This window comes from Protomyctophum parallelum, assembly GCF_964188405.1.
Source record: "Protomyctophum parallelum genome assembly, chromosome: 20".
Lineage (NCBI taxonomy): Eukaryota > Metazoa > Chordata > Actinopteri > Myctophiformes > Myctophidae > Protomyctophum > Protomyctophum parallelum.
The window spans coordinates 23,146,161-23,163,316 of NC_139718.1; the positions used below are offsets into that span (position 1 = coordinate 23,146,161).

At 44.1% G+C, this 17,156-nt stretch overlaps 1 protein-coding gene across 1 annotated transcript in view; it reads right to left on the reverse strand.

The window, feature by feature from the left end:
* Positions 1-17,156, reverse strand: part of LOC310877703 (unconventional myosin-X-like) — a gene marked incomplete at its 5' end in the record, with an annotated part of 53,731 nt that overhangs the window by 8,218 nt on the left and 28,357 nt on the right. The window contains 25 exons of the mRNA XM_083791652.1: positions 971-1,075; positions 1,705-1,846; positions 2,050-2,173; positions 3,064-3,654; positions 4,186-4,428; positions 4,777-5,056; positions 5,194-5,300; positions 5,641-5,758; positions 6,067-6,191; positions 6,290-6,370; positions 6,482-6,590; positions 7,939-8,021; positions 8,106-8,174; positions 8,298-8,390; positions 8,923-8,989; positions 9,236-9,336; positions 9,554-9,700; positions 9,940-10,058; positions 10,453-10,582; positions 11,149-11,255; positions 12,697-12,781; positions 12,890-12,903; positions 14,227-14,351; positions 14,605-14,739; positions 15,478-15,665. Of these exons, the coding sequence (XP_083647778.1) occupies positions 971-1,075; positions 1,705-1,846; positions 2,050-2,173; positions 3,064-3,654; positions 4,186-4,428; positions 4,777-5,056; positions 5,194-5,300; positions 5,641-5,758; positions 6,067-6,191; positions 6,290-6,370; positions 6,482-6,590; positions 7,939-8,021; positions 8,106-8,174; positions 8,298-8,390; positions 8,923-8,989; positions 9,236-9,336; positions 9,554-9,700; positions 9,940-10,058; positions 10,453-10,582; positions 11,149-11,255; positions 12,697-12,781; positions 12,890-12,903; positions 14,227-14,351; positions 14,605-14,739; positions 15,478-15,665 (3,488 nt within the window). The remainder of the gene's footprint in view (positions 1-970; positions 1,076-1,704; positions 1,847-2,049; positions 2,174-3,063; positions 3,655-4,185; positions 4,429-4,776; positions 5,057-5,193; positions 5,301-5,640; positions 5,759-6,066; positions 6,192-6,289; positions 6,371-6,481; positions 6,591-7,938; positions 8,022-8,105; positions 8,175-8,297; positions 8,391-8,922; positions 8,990-9,235; positions 9,337-9,553; positions 9,701-9,939; positions 10,059-10,452; positions 10,583-11,148; positions 11,256-12,696; positions 12,782-12,889; positions 12,904-14,226; positions 14,352-14,604; positions 14,740-15,477; positions 15,666-17,156) is intronic.

The following is a 17,156-nucleotide window of genomic DNA, read 5'->3' on the forward strand; positions in this document are numbered from 1 at the left end:
GTGTGATGTGGTAGAGTGTAAACAGTGTGTGAGGCACTGTGTGTGATGTGGTAGAGTGTAAACGGTGTATGAGGGACTGTGTGTGATGTGGTAGAGTGTAAACAGTGTATGAGGGACTGTGTGTGATGTGGTAGAGTGTAAACAGTGTATGAGGGACTGTGTGTGATGTGGTAGAGTGTAAACAGTGTATGAGGGACTGTGTGTGATGTGGTAGAGTGTAAACAGTGTATGAGGGACTGTGTGTGATGTGGTAGAGTGTAAACAGTGTATGAGGGACTGTGTGTGATGTGGTAGAGTGTAAACAGTGTGTGAGGGACTGTGTGTGATGTGGTAGAGTGTAAACAGTGTATGAGGGACTGTGTGTGATGTGGTAGAGTGTAAACAGTGTGTGAGGGACTGTGTGTGATGTGGTAGAGTGTAAACAGTGTGTGAGGGACTGTGTGTGATGTGGTAGAGTGTAAACAGTGTATGAGGGACTGTGTGTGATGTGGTAGAGTGTAAACAGTGTGTGAGGCACTGTGTGTGATGTGGTAGAGTGTAAACGGTGTATGAGGGACTGTGTGTGATGTGGTAGAGTGTAAACAGTGTATGAGGGACTGTGTGTGATGTGGTAGAGTGTAAACAGTGTGTGAGGGACTGTGTGTGATGTGGTAGAGTGTAAACGGTGTATGAGGGACTGTGTGTGATGTGGTAGAGTGTAAACAGTGTATGAGGGACTGTGTGTGATGTGGTAGAGGAGCTGTCAATGTTAAACAGTGGTTGAGGGACTGTGTGTGATGTGGTAGAGTGTAAACAGTGTATGAGGGACTGTGTGTGATGTGGTAGAGGACTGTGTGTGATGTGGTAGAGTGTAAACAGTGTATGAGGGACTGTGTGTGATGTGGTAGAGTGTAAACAGTGTATGAGGGACTGTGTGTGATGTGGTAGAGGACTGTGTGTGATGTCGTGGTAGAGGAGCTGTCAATGTTACTTGGCGGCACGGATGTCGATGGTTCCCTTCAGCTTTTCCTCGCTGTCATTCTCAAAGTACATCAGCTTGTTGTCCCTCAGGACGAACCAACGCATCTTCCAGTTTCTAGAGTAGGATGAGAAGAAAAAAGTTAAAACACCTTTTTTCTATATGAAATATTAACCTATACTAAATTATAAAGGGCAACCTACTGTACAATTATTACAATTACATTTAGGATTTGGGAGGTTTAAAGGCCCATACCAGTCTAATTTGAACTTTTTGCCATTATCAGAGATTGCCTCTAATATTGGGTGGCTTCCAACATTTTAATGCCAGGTTACTTTCTTTTGTTTTGTTTTTCTGTCAGAAGAATTGTTAACCAGTCTGATGTATTGGGTTCCTGCCACACATGGACTCATAACCCACTGATATGTGTTTATAGTCTAATGGAAATGTGTATGAAATGAATGAATAAATATCACCACCTGTTCAACATAGCCAAACATCATAACTATGAGATGAGACACTTGTCTATAAGTCAATAAAGAGCAATTAAATTAAGTAGCATAAAATTATAGAGATTTCCCTCAGCCCTTAAAATGGCTGCTAGAGTCCCTTTCTCAATTCAATTCATAAACCTCATTTACCTGGGCAATTCCTGTGGTGCAATCCCTTTTGATACAGAGTAATTTCATTTTATTTCAGCTGTATTTTATTATAGCATGCAGGCTACATTCAGAAACAGCAACAACAACCTCCGTGAAAGAGTGGACAGGCCTCCTCCCTTTTTATAGAGCCAGCCTGACTTGAGAGACTCCTGTTTGGAGCGGAACCACATGAAGGTCTCGTCCTTCAACACACACCAACGCCGTCGCCATGGGATCATCAGGCCAGCTGGAGAACAGGACAGGGAAGGAGGAGTTAAGCATTTAGCTACTGTACGTAAATTGAGGATGGGAGAACTTTTAATTTATCCCAATTTGACTTAAAAAACAATTCTCTATTATCGCTATTTGATATTAAAAGAGCAACACAATGAGAAAAGAAATGTCTTCAACATTAATACAGTACCACAAAAACTAAATGAGTGCCCTCACCCTTCATGTAGAGGTAGCTGTGGAAGTATGGTGGCCCGTTTCCATTGAGTATGCTCACTCTGCAATTAGTGGTCTCTTCATCAGTGTCTGCCGTGCCATCGTGCTCGTCATCACTGTCTGCATACTAAGATCATGCACATGCACGCCGATCACGCACGCACGCACGCACGCACACACACACGCACACACGCATACACACACACACACACACACACACACACACACACACACACACACACACACACACACACACACACACACACACACACACACACACACACACACACACACACACACACACACACACACACACACACACACACACACACACACTCACACACACACACTCACACACACACACACACACACACACACACACACACACACACACACACACACACAAAGCCTGCTGTCAATCATTTATTTATGACTTTATCATCTACTAAAATAGTATTAGTAAACGTAAATACTCTTTATAATATCTCAACAAATTTAGACACAGTCCCATAATATTAAAGGACGACTTCACCCATTTTCAATGTATCGTCATTGAATTGGTCCTCACTAATGCTCATTATAAAATGGTTAAAAAAATCTACTCTACCAGTGACATGCATATTCAATGGGGAATCCAAGCTAATAGAAACAGCAGGCTTTCTATTCCTGGAAAGTTAGCAAGCTATAATGGAAGCCATTGTATAATTGAAATCTTGTTTGAAAAATAAAATAAAAGATCTGTCAAACGATGATGTCACTGGTAGACGGGTTTCTGAAGTGTCCACAGCCCTCCTATGATTTAGTAGTAGATTTAGTTTTTACAATTTTATCATGAGCATTAATGAGGACCAATTATAACATAGGTTGAAAATGGGTGAAGTGATTCATTAATACATTTTCTTTACTTTCAGCAGAAACTTTCAAATAATGTGACAGTGATTTTTACATCACTGTCTGTGATCATACATATCTGCGTGCACGCGTGTGAGGAGGATGCATGTGAGTATGTGTCCTCACTGAGTCGGAGCTGCCTCTGTAGGACTCGAGGCTGGCGTTGGTGCAGGTCGACTTCCTCGGGTGTTCGTCGTCCGCCACAGCCGCGCTGCCGCGGTTGCTCCCGGACACGGAACTGTCGTCGCCAGCCGTGACAGACCCTTCCTCGTCCTCCTGGTCGTAATCCGACTCGGTGTCGGCTGGCATGCTGTAGATAGGCTCCTCCCCGTCCCCCAGGCTCTCCACCAAGCTCACCGTCCTCTCTGCCTTGCCCTCCGTACCTTCTCCTGGAGGAGGTGGCGGGGGCGGAGGAGGGGCAGCCGAGCCATCGTCCGGCGGAGGGAGAGGAGGGGGAGGTGGAGGAAGGCCGGGAATAGAGCCGTCCACGGGCAGGGGAGGTGGAGGAGGTGGCATGGCGGGGACTGTTCCCTCTGCAAAGGCGGGCGGAGGAGGAGGAAGGTGGGCAAATATCTCCTGGTCAATAGGAGCGTCTGTCTCTGCCGGAGGGGGGAAGTCTGGGAGGGGGATGCACTCCTCCTCAGCGTGGAAGCCCTCGTCCACCTCCTCTTCTTTGGATCCGGCTCTGGCTGCTCTTGCTCCAGCCTGTGGTTTGACCTGGTAGAAGGAAGGTGATGGTATTTAAATCAAAACATTATTATTTAATTGCCTTTTTTTTTGGCGGACAGCATGTAACCAGGCGGTCTCATGGATTAGAAATCATTCTGGGTCAGAACCCGTGGGTTCTAAACTAGGACATCATGTGGGTTAGAAGAACCCAGGAGTAGAGAACCCTGTGGGTTAGAACCATAGAGTTATAAAGGATAGAGGGATGACCGGAGCGACAGCCCCGCCCCCTGCTATTCATTCCAATAGAAGTGTCTCAGTGGCGTTTTGAAGCACCCGGAAGACTGGTGAAAGTACCGTTATAACTCAATGGTCTCGAGCGAGCGGAAGAGCAGCCCGGACCTCTTGAGGTCTGGGATGATGAGCGTTACGCACATGAGGTCACTGAACGTCCGTCCACCTCCATGAATGTGCTGCAGTTCCACTTCGCCAGTAGGTAGTTGAGGCAACTGGAGCCACAAGAGAGTAATCAAAGTAGTATTTGTGTCTCTATTTCCTGCCAGAAAAGGTTATTTAAATTACCTCTGCAGTAGGCTTGGCCTCCAGGGCTCCCAGGGCAGGATCCATGACCCCGCAGTTCAACAGGTCGACCGTGGCCTTCCGGGAGACCTCCTTGTTTATTCGTTTGAGCTCTGCGTCCCGGCGCAGCTGGAGCTCCTGCTTAGAGGACTCGCAGAGCTGGGACACTCCGTCCTCTCTCTTCTTTTGCAAGCGCTCAATCTCCCGCTCAAGCGACAGAATCTCCTCTAGATGACGTGTTTCACCCTGGAATGGGAGACACAGATACTGAATACAGACTACAATATGGAATAGCTGAAGCTGAAGCTTCTTCTGCTCACACTTTAATATCCTACAGACTGGGGGGCATTCGTCAGATGAAGATGAAATAGACATCAAAATGTTGTCGTTCTTGCCCTTGAACCCTGTTCTCTTAAAGAAACAGGCTTCAATCATCCAGTGCCTTCTTTATTCAGCTGGATGTAATGTAACTAAGGCTTTCAAAGACAAAAGAACATACTACTGAAATGTCCCTGCTACAGTATAAATTAAACCTGTACATCCCTTTGTAGTTATCTAGACATAATCTGCTATCTTTATAACCACAGTACTTACCTCTGTTTCCACCTCTGTATCTGCTTCTCCTCCTTTCGCTCCTTCCTCCTCCCCCTCCCCCTGCTTTTTCTCCCTTTCTTCTTGTTTTTTCTTCTCTTCCTCCCTCTTCCTCTTCTCCTCTTTGAGTTTCCGAACACGGGCACGCGCCATCTGGCCTCGTCTGTGTTTCTGCAGGACCAGAGTCGCCTTGCGTTTCTTCACGAACTGCCTGCGCTGTATGTGTTTGCGGAAGTGTTTCTGAAGGGTGACGACACTGAGGCGAACACGCTTGAAGTGCTTCCTGTGTGCAGAATTTGTTCAGGAATACACACATACTAAGTGAACGCAGGATTAGGATTCATGGGCTACATGATACAGGATTCAGCTGGCACACAACCTACAGTATCCAGACCAGGATACACTCTATTGGAGTCTTACTTGGCAGAGAATGTGAGCAGGTGAGCTCTGATTATCAAGGCTGCTTGACGACGGACCTCGTCCCTGTCCTTCTCCAAACGATGCTCCAGAGCCTCCTTCATGAACACCTACAGGGCAAAGATCAAAGTATATCATTCATTATGTTATCATTAGTATTAAGAATCTCTAATGGCATTTACAGATGGTTATATTATTATTGTTGACACAAATTAGGATCTTCTAAAGTTTATCAGGATCAGGTAGAGTAGCCTAGCTAGTCCTCAGAGACCCGTTTGTGCTGTTTTGCTATCCTACTATGAAGTTGCATGCATTCACCTGGAGGCTGGGACCCAGATCTACACACAGATTAGACAGCTACAATGAAAAGGATTTCGGTAGCCCTAACATACAAGGTTTCCCCAATAGCCCCTGCCAGTGTGGTTCGTACAACGACTTCAACAGTCTTACCTTAGTCTTGCCTAGCTGCCACTCTTTCTTCGTCTTATCGTATTTAAGCAGCAGGTCTGTGCTTCTCTTTTTATCATCTCCTGCTGTAGGAACTTTGTCTTTCAGAATGATTTTATATCTGCGAGAAATAAATATAATAACATAGAGATTTAAGAATTCAAGATTAAACACCCAAAGACATACACACCAACATACTAGGACTGTCCCTGTCAATACAATAAATATATCTATCTGTTTGGTCTTCATAATGATAGTGCATATAAATAATTCATTCATATGCACATCTCTTGCAAACTCACTAGCCAGTATCGCACGCACGCACGCATGCACGCACGCACGCACGCACGCACGCACGCATGCACGCGCACACACACACACACACACACACACACACACACACACACACACAGGGGTTGAAATACAAACCGAGAGAAGAAGTCCTTGAATGTTCTACGGACGGGGAACCCAGCACGACGAATCTTGACTGTTTCTAACATCCCAGAATACCTCAGCTGGTTCAGAACTACTTCCGGGTCAAAAACGTTTGGATTCTACAGGTAGACAATAAGGCATCGAGATGAGAATGTATGCAGCCAGGTTTCAAGAGAGACGGCTTTTTGTTTTGTTTTTACTTTGAGATGAGACAAACCTTCTCCATGTTGGGTTTGATACAGCGAATGAAGAAAGGATTGGAGACACTGAGAGTGGCCATGAGGGAGTGGAGGGAATCCTGAGAAGAAAATATATATTTTAATCATATTTACTTCTCTAATGACAGTAACAGCTTTTCCTAATAACAAACAAAAAAAGAAACCAACAGAAAGTTGTATATATCTCTCACCCTGAACTGGGAGCTGACAGTAGGTTTACGTCTAGCTGTGCCCATCTTCAATGTCTCCTCATTATTCCTGCTACCCACCTTCTCAAATAAGTCATAGATGAAGTCCAGTCTGAGGGGAGACACAGGTGAGTCTACAACCTCATATTGAATTTACACTGTAAATGAATACATTAAAAGATCATATGCTTTAGTTTAAATCAATCATTCAAATAAGTAATACAAGACTGAAATCAACCAAAGTTGAGACATTGAGGACCAAAGGCCTGCTATCTTATCCCATTTAGGTCTGACGTCGAAATAAAAAAAAAGGTTCGCTCTGAAAGAATATATACCTATTCAAAGATTTGTGCCGCATTTTTACGGTTTATAATAGCAGATCTACAAGTTCATGAGCTTGTAGATCTGCTATTTTTCAATAGCTAAAGTATAACAGAATGCTTGAAACACAAAAAGGGGCTCCTGCCCAAAATGGGTTAAATTGAACACAAGTCGCAGTCAGAATATGCAAGAAATATCATGATGCTGCTGGCACGGTGTTCACACTGGCAACGACTTTGCCTGCAATGTTGTACTAGGTCCCAAATAGGCATAAACCCAGAAACAGGATTGCTGCCAGTCAGAATTCGGTGTTTGTTTACAGTTCACACTATAGGTCTTCACGGGGGCCCCCAATTCAGAAAAGACCCAGAGGACTCGAGACCTGCATGGGTCGGAGCCATGTTTTATCATAATCACTCAGGCAGGTTCGGAATCGACAGTATATCCCCCGCAGAACTCGGTTATGTCAATCACTATGTGTAATACTCGAGTGGTTCTGAGAAGACTGTGTGTGTGACGTGTGTGTACTGTCTAGCTGTGCTTTTTCTTTTTGCAAAGATAATAAAACATTCAATCAATCAGTGTGTGACTGTGTCTGTCTCTCTCTCTCTCTCTCTCTCTGTCCGCTGTGCACATAATTTAGGCTGACCTAGGATCAGGTTAGTGTAGTAGCCACATGAATGGCTGTGTTACTTGTGTGATGATTATGCTGGTTTAGGATCAGCAGCGTAAGAGCTACGCAATGTGCATGCATACCATGCAAGGTAAGCTGGGCTGATTTGAAAACACTGGCGTGCAATTCTACATTATTATATCATGGATGATGGATTCCGACAACAGTATTGACCCCAACGAGGTGAAAGAGAACTTAGAGAAGCTCAAAGCAAATTAATATAAGAAGGTTAAATGCATGCACGCTGAGGAGACGAGAAGCTCATAGCCCTCTCAGCAGCCTCGCTCCAAACGGGTCTCTCTCTCTCTCTCTCTTATTCTCTCTCTCTCTCTCTCTCTCTCTCTCTCTCTCTCTCTTTCTGTTTCTCTTTTACAAACGGAACAGCATCTGTGTCACATTAGAGTTTAATGAAAAGGTTTTGAGCACCATTGATATAGTTATATAGAGTTAAGGAGAGCTGCTATACCTGCTGTCTTTAAGCATGTTGAGTATGTCATCTCTGAATGTGTCTCTGTTCTTCTCCAGGATCCCTCTGACATCATACAGAACCTGACAGAGACGAGATCCATGTCAGATCATCTCCACAACCATTAGTGATTATGAGTAGGTATATCAGACAGATATATAACTCACCTCCCCAGCATAGTGCTTGATGCCAAACTGCAAGTCTGCAACTCTGGGCTTTACATAGTAAGGGTTGGTCTGAAAAAGAAGAATACCATAGATCATGAACGTGCATGTATATGTGTATGTGTTTGTGTTTGTGTTTGTGTTTGTGTTTGTGCATGCATGTCTGTGCGTGTCTGTGTGCGTGTGAGGACTCACTGCGTGTCTGCTGTGCAGCTTCTCCAACAAAGTGAAGTCTGTTCCTTTGGGAAAGCGGCTTTCTTCATTGATTAGTGCCAACATGCCTAGTTTCTAAACAAAGAAAATACATGACATGACATTATTACATACAGTGTAGGTAGCACCTAGCCAAAATCCTCACAAGTAACACTAATACCATTAGCAGCCATGTGCCGCCTCCAATACAGTCAGCCACTTCTAGTAGTTTCAAATAGCTTAATGCCAGATATCTCCTCCAGATTTCTTCCCCACTGAACAGGCACTCCAAACAACCAGCAGGGGTCAGTAATGCAATGACATGGACAGCTGTTCATTGGAGCACCTGGTCAAGTGGCAGCAAAATCGTTTTGTGAACAGCCAGTAGGTCAAGGAAGACACTCCACTCCACAAATGTTCCAAATTGGCCTCAAGGTGGTGCTATATGAGGCTGCTTTTCAAGTTGGCCTAGATAGTTTTATTGAATGCATGCATACAATGACAATAAAAAAGAAAGGATTCAGAAGAGCTATTGAATAACTCAGGCTTTAGTGTTCATTTACAAGAGACTTATGCTAACCCGGCCCTAACCCTAGCCGGGAGACTTGAGATGTCTGGGAATATATACCTTCTCTATGAGGTCCAGACACTCTGCATTGTCCATCCAGTCTATGGCATCCCACTGCACCCCCTCCCTGTAGAGAGACACAGAGTATTTTATGTCAACAAACAAATTGCTACAACATATGTTATAATATAACATATTATGCACTACTGCTGCATATTTATGTACACTTACTGTATATACACACATTTTATTACCATGCCTTTATTTCTTAGTGCCGTACTGTCGCTTGCTACTGTAAATTCAATTTGTCAGTGGTGCCAGTGTGCCATGAGACATGTGCCATGTGATTTTGTATTACGTAGATGACATATACCTGTTGTACTCCAGCTGCTCCAGTGAGAAGATATGCTTGTTGAAATACTCCTGGAGCTTCTCGTTGGCATAGTTGATGTTAAACTGCTCAAACCGATTCACCTGGAGGGAAAAGAGATACACATCGCATAATGTATGCAGTACAGTAGGAGTCTACAGCTTGTACTGTACAGTATACATGTTTTTACCATATGTGTGTATTGTAATGGATGGAGGGTGGCTTTGGCTGAGAGGCAGAGACCCACCACTAGTTTATCAATACATCCATGTGCACAAGCAAAGAGTGCACAGTTCTGCTCAAATATAAAAGGGTTCTGACCTCAAAGTTCTCAAAGCCGAAGATGTCGAGGATGCCAATGGATTTGAAGTTTTCCTTCCCTTTGATCTTCTGATTGATCTTAAGTATGATCCAGGAGAAACACTGGGAATACAGTGCCATGGCAACAGAATCTCTTGAATCGACAGCCTGACAAGGAAAAGGAAACACGAAATTATGGTGTGTGTGTGTGTGTGTGTGTGTCTGTGTGTGTGTGTGTGTGTGTGTGTGTGTGTGTGTGTGTGTGTGTGTGTGTGTGTGTGTGTGTGTGCGTGTGTGTGCGTGTGTGTGCGCAGCCTTAAATGAATCCTGAGAGAGATTGGTTAAGAAAGTGTGAGAGGAGGCGCATGTGTGCAAATGCATGTACTTCATGAATGTGTGTACTGTACCTGTTCTATAGTGAGTGGCGAGCAGATCTCTTCTCCTCTGAGGATGATGGAGCGCTGAGTCAGGACTTCAGACAGCTGGAAGGAGTCCAGACCCAGCAGCTCACTGGCATTGCTGACCACTGAGAGAGAGAGAGAGAGAGAGAGAGAGAGAGAGAGAGAGAGAGAGAGAGAGAGAGAGAGAGAGAGAGAGAGAGAGAGAGAGAGAGAGAGAGAGAGAGAGAGAGAGAGAGAGAGAGAGAGAGATGGAGTAAGAAAGAGAGGGATGGGGAGGGAGTTATTCAGATTATTGTTCTATCTCTAACCCATCCCATTTCCACTGTCGCCTATCTTTCTTCTTTGCCTATTTCTCTAACTCACCATCTCCCTGTCATGGATAGTCAGACAGACAGACAGACAGACAGACAGGCAGACAGGCAGACAGACAGACAGACAGACAGACAGACAGACAGACAGACAGACAGACAGACAGACAGACAGACAGACAGACAGACAGACAGACAGACTGACTCTGACCTTGCTTGGTGGTGATCTGCGCTCCTCCTGCCGTCATGAACTCAACGTTCCCCAGCTGTAAGACTCCTGAAAGTAACTTGAACATGTCTCTACTCTCCTCCTCGGAGAACTCCAACACCTTTATTGCTTCCTGCATGGGACAGAAGAAAGAGTTTAGACACAACACAATAACCCTTTCTAATTCCTAAACAAAGTGTTTGATCGGCCAAATTAGAGCATGTTTCATTGATCAAGATGGGATATGGGAAAGATGACATCATTTCGGAGTGTAAAGATTGAGAATTGTTCAAGTTACTGTAAGTGCAGAGATAAGACAAAAAAATATTATTGTCTGTCTTCTTTTCTAATACCAGAAAATGAGCAATTTATCTGAGAAAAGTCAATTAATAGACATGGCATTAGTTAATCATTATACTGTATTATTTTCAAAATGCCCCATCTTTCTGATAGAACAGCACAGAAACCCTAATCGTTGCTTGAAAAAACATGATTAAAGTCCCACTTTCTTCATTTAATTCTAACACTGAAGAAGGCCTGTGCGCAGAAACGCCTCTGTTTGGTTTGACTTCTGCTGCAGATCCTAAATCATTATTAAATTAAACTCCTACGACTACTACAGAGAGTGCAGATTTTATATTCCTTTCTAAAGTTCCACTTTGCCACACAAAAAAACAACAATGAAACAATAATGCCTACCATGACACTGTTGAAGAGTTCTTTGTCATTAAGGCTTTTGTCCTTCAGACATCCAGATTGGCTGAGGTAGTGGAAAGACTCAGGAGGGTCACCCAAGAAGTATGTTTCTGGTAAAGGAAATAATAGTTCATGTTATTATAGAACTAGAAAAAGTGCCCTTCCGGGCACAGGTCTCCACCAGGTTATCCACAGATCCGTGCAGTTAGAGGTAAAAACACTTTTCGGCCAGTTATAGCGCCACCTTGAGGCTGAGTTGAAATTGTTCATGTGGCATTTCGTCCTCGGCCTAGTGGGAATGTGGGTGCACAATTTCACGGAAATCACGCGATGTGTTCATGATTTGCAGCATTTTGTTTGAAACTGAGCACTCCTGTGAACTTTGGAAGCCAATCTTAACCAATCAGGATGGAGTCTGATAAATCTGAAAGACCCGTTTCGTTGAATGGCTCTAGAGAGACTGTGTACCAATTTGCGTGATGTTTGGACAAAATCTGTAGGTGTACTGTGCAAAAACGTGTTTTGCACAAAGCGGCCTCCTGGTGGCGCTATAACAGGCCGTTCTGGAAAGTTTGGGGCAGAGGTTCATGGTTGGCATCCAGGGAGTGTGTGTGCAAAATATGGCATTGAAAAACTTGTTTTGCACAAAGCGGCCTCCTGGTGGCGCTATAACAGGCCGTTCTGGAAAGTTTGGGGCAGAGGTTCATGGTTGGCATCCAGGGAGTGTGTGTGCAAAATATGGCATCGACCGGGTTTTAACGGTGGCCGAGATTAGCTGTTCACGGACACACACACGGACACACACACGGACACACACGCGGACGGACGGAGTGCAAAACATACTCTCCCCACATGCCTTCGGCCTGGTGGAGACAATAATTGAATGGATAGCAACACAGCATCAATTACATTTGTAATTTAGTCAGTGCATCCCAAACATCATCTCCATAGTCATCCATATCCATTGTCAGTAGTACCATAGTCATAGATCTATAGTCATCCAGTTGAAAACCTTATGAAAAACACAATTATGGGATCCTCATAATTTTCCCAGTTCAAGCCCACGCCCACTTGGTACCCAAGTAGCCTGCATTGAAACCATATGGGTCCGCAAAAAGGCTTAAAAACTAAATCAAACAAATAGAAACAAAAATCACACACGTGTGAACTGAGTGTTGCAATCCCCCCCCCCCCCCCCCCCCCCCCTCTCTCTCTCTCTCTCTCTCTCTCTCTCTCTCTCTCTCTCTCACTCTCTCTCATTAGAGACACTACCCCTCTCACTGTTTCTGGCGCCCCGTACTGCTATTATTAAGTCACATATTCGTGCTCTCACAGACACACACACAAACAGGTACGAGGACATTGCAAGCTGGTTGTAGGAGTGGTTGCACCACTCAAAAATATATAGTAGTAGATACAAATCAGAATGCATTTTAAAAGTGAGGAAATGAGAAAATGTTCTTTTTTTCTGACCTCTTCAAGATATTGAAAATGTGGGATTTGTATAAATCCAAGCATTACTTATCCATCAAAGATGTTGACGGAGCTCACCTTTATGTTCCTTTGTTGCTCCTGCCAGCAGAGCGTAGAAGATGTGGTAGTTCCGCTCTCCAGGGTTCTGTCTCACCACACGGTTCTACAGAGAGATCACCACAGCACCATCACAATTAATATCTCAGTGATCACCAAATTCCAGTTAGTTTAAATTTGATCTGAGCAGCCTGCCACTTCAGACATAACTTACCTTTTCCAGTAAATCTGAGAGGGACAGAGTCAAGGTAAATGGTGCATTTAGATAGTGCCTTTATCCAAGGCCTTTGCATAGAATGTGCATTACATTCACATTCACACATACATTCATACACCGATGGCGGAGGAAACTATGCAAGGCACCAACCTGCTCATCGGGAGCAATTAGGGGTTCAGAGGCTTGCCCAAGGACTCTTTGACACGAATTCAGAGGCGAGCCCGGGATCGAACTGGTTTCCAACCAGCAACTGTATCCCTGAGCCACTGCCGCCCCAGGGAAATTACAACAAAGTCTCTGTCTCTGTCTAATTAAAGATTTAGATTGTTAGACTTAAAGGTATATTCAGTGATTTCACTCAAAAAACCTTAGGTTTCGTTTTTGGCTGTGGGACCCAGCCTTTCGTCCAATCAGGATAGAGAGTCAAAAACGAAACCTAAGGTTTTTTGACCCCCAGGGGTTAACTGGGGACAGGGAGGAACTCCTTATATGGTCAGCACACTCTATAGTAGGGAGGATTATCACAACAAAACAAAAAAATAAGTGATATTTGAATTAAGTGAAATCACTGAATATACCTTTAAAGCTGTAGGAAATATCCAATTAATTGATTGCCTTAGTCCCATGGTGGGAGTTCTGGTCTGGTTTTGGTGAATATAAAGTAGTTTCGGTCATTTGGTGGGGGTCTGGGGGCCTCTCATTAAAAATAAATTAATACACAAAACTAGCGGATTTGTATTGTTGACCTATTTCTACCTTATAGTGCAACTTTTGTTCAACTTTGACCTACTATTTTTTGTGTCCAGTATCACTACGCCAGCAGCAGCAAAAAAAAAAGTTCCATGTGACAGGGGTCAAAGAGTTCCAGATGAGTTTGGTTTGTGGCACCGCTGTGATGGTTGTCTGAAGTCTGAATATTATTTTTACAAACCCTGCCCAACTCACACCTGGAAAAGCAAATCTATCTATAAATGCACCATGTTTCTGTACATCTGTCTGTCTGTACGTACGTGTGTACGGCTGTAATACACATAAACCGTTCGCCCCACCGACCCCGGTGTCAAGTCGGTCGGACCCACGGTTGTCCAGAACCGCCACAAAAGGCCTCTGCCCAGGCTCTGGACCCATATATGCCCATGGTCCATATACTGTATGGAGCTGGTCTGTTCTAGCATCACAACACTTCATATTTCGGCATGCCTGAGTACAACGGGTATTGCATAGCCAGGTGGGGCATGGATCTCCAACTTCCATCGTTACCGACTCTGTGCTGTACAGCTGGGCACCGGTCTAGTATCTGTTAAAAACAACAACAACAATAACAACAAGGATACAGTCGATGACGCAGCCTCCCTGGATGTTTCCACTCTCAGAGAAGTGCAGGTGGATGAACTTCCCAAAGCGGCTGGAGTTGTTGTTGTACACAGTTTTGGCGTTCCCAAATGCCTCCATGATAGGACTGCTCACACAAAGAGAGAGATAACTCTAGTTAGTGCTTACTGCTTGCGCACGGGTGTACATCTAAGGTCTAAGGTCCAGAGCAGGGGTCATTCCTTCCAAACATAAGGTTTTGCTTTTCATAGAGCAACGTAGGTAGAACCCCTGAAGTTGCTGTAGCACACCTGTATGAATCCTGTCCTGTATGAATGAGTCTGTAATCCCTGCATCCTGACATTGTGTTTTTGCCTGTGCGTGCATGCAGGTCACCATACCTGCTCTGTACGATGGCCTGCTCCACTCGTGTGCTCCTCTCTGAAGGAGGCGTCCCAGCTGAATTCTGACTCATCACAGACAGGAACTGAAGCAACAGCTTAGTGCTCTCTGTCTTTCCTGCCCCCGACTCACCACTGGAACGTGCACGCACGCACGCACGCACGCACACACACACACACACACACACACACACACACACACACACACACACACACACACACACACACACACACACACACACACACACACACACACACACACACACACACACACACACACACACACACACACACACACACACACACACACAATAATTTAATCACACACTACACTGTTTGACATTCTCTGACATTTGCTCAACTTGGATTAGTGGGGCTGTTAAATAGATACAGAAGTCTGATTGGTTCACAGATTAGCCTTTGCAGGTCTTTGTCTGGATACCAATTGAGGCCTTAATTGAGCCCTTAATTGGAAGCATAATGAGATGCTTGACTGCACGCACCTCAAATGGACTTACACAGTCAAGGAGTAAAACATGCATATTTTATTTGAAACTGTTAGCAGAATCTTAGGAGCAGGACCACACCGCAATCACACTACTTTCACTTTCCTATAAATAGACAACTAACCCTGCATGTCCCTTCCCCCATTCTGCTCCCTGCCTCTGTTTCTACCGTTTCTACTCTTCTCTCCGTCATGCCCGCAGGTTCTACCGCGGACTCCCTACGAAGCTTCTTCACAACACATTCATTCATTTAGTTTCGTTCATTTAGTTTCTCATATCTGATAAATACATCTTGATTGATGGTGTGTGTCCAAACATGAGTGCAATCAAGCAATAGAATACTTCCAGAATATCCGGAAGAACTCACCTAATGAGGACACACTGACTGTCATGGCGTTTCCAGATGCATCGGTAGCACTCATTGGCAATTGCGAAGATGTGAGGGGGAAGTTCCCCCAAGTGGTGCTTGGAGTAGAGGTCCACCCTCTCAGGGTCATACAGACCTGGGATCTGCTTGTAGGGGTTCACAGCCGCCAGGATACTGCCGATGTTGGTCTGAAAACAACAGGTAAAGAACACAGCCATTAAAGAAAGACATGAACCCATTAACCCATTAACCCATTTAGACCTGGTGCTACCCATACGTTGTTTTACCTTTAATGCCGGCTGCGCCCTCTGTGTCACATACTCTGTGTCTCATATAGCAACATTTTTTTAGTAAGAATTTGAAGGTTTTCAGAAAACCTTAGGTTAGGTTATAGGAGGCGTTTTTACAATCGGCCTCAGGTCTAAATATCTTCTAAATCAGTTTTCTGAAAAACGTACAGTACGTTGCTATATCAATGGTGCTCACTTTTTCGTAACAAACCCCTGAATAGATGATAAGTTCCAGACAGAGAGTCATTTCCCTGGGGTGGCAGTGGCTCAGGGGTAGAAAAGAAATGTCAAGGTCCCCCAAAATGTCTTTGGCTGCCAACCCCCATCTCAAAATATATTTTGCCAGGAACCCCCAGAATCAAAAGTAGTTAATTTGCAAGCTCATATAGCTCAAGTTTTGAGCTTGTAGATCTGCTATTTTTGAAAAATTGTGACACACTCATATATAGCCAGAATTACACAGATGCTTTTCCGGATTGAATGCGGCTTAAAGAAAGACATGAAAGAAAGCATAAAAAGTCCATGTTTGCCATTAAGATAGCTGAGCTCAGTGTAGTTATTTAATCTGGGTTTTAGAATTAGGGACTGGTGGAGTGGGAGGGGCATTTTCCAATATGACAATGGGGCGAGATTTTGGAGTTCTAGAGTTCTGTTGTGAAATGTTAACTGCAATGGTGACCTTGCTTTCTGGCCTCTCCCTCTAGAGATGAAAAACACATCAGGTCAGCATGCCTCCTATTGTATCATATTCTGCCCTCTGTGCATATTACCTCTAATGCACACTTGAAAGGATGACACGTGCACGTGCACACGCACGCACACACACACACACGCACACACACACACACACACACACACACACACACACACACACACACACACACACACACACACACACACACACACACACACACACACACACACACGCTGCAATACACAGTAGTTATAGTAGGCGGTAACTTTCGATACTACTCTCGATCTCCTTCGACATAAAGCATCGAATTGACTTCACATAGAATTGTCTTTTATTGGACCACTTGATAACGTTTTACTAATTTAACTTTTTTATTAATTACTTTGAATAGACACAAATGTGTGAAGCTACTGACTTCATTGACTTCATTATATAGATATGTATTTGATTTATTACCATGTTTTTGTTCTTGCTTACTGAAGATCACTCTGGATTAAGAGCGTCTGCTAAATGCCTAAATTGTAAATTGTAATTGTAAGCTAAATTTAAGGAGGTGATTCTACCAGCATTTGATTCAATGCTATGTGAATGTCTCAATACAGCAGACAACTCCTAAGCTGCATTCAGACTTGGATGGTTAGAGCAGCACGATTACATACAAAGTCAATGCAAAGACAAGAAGTTGTGCGAACGGG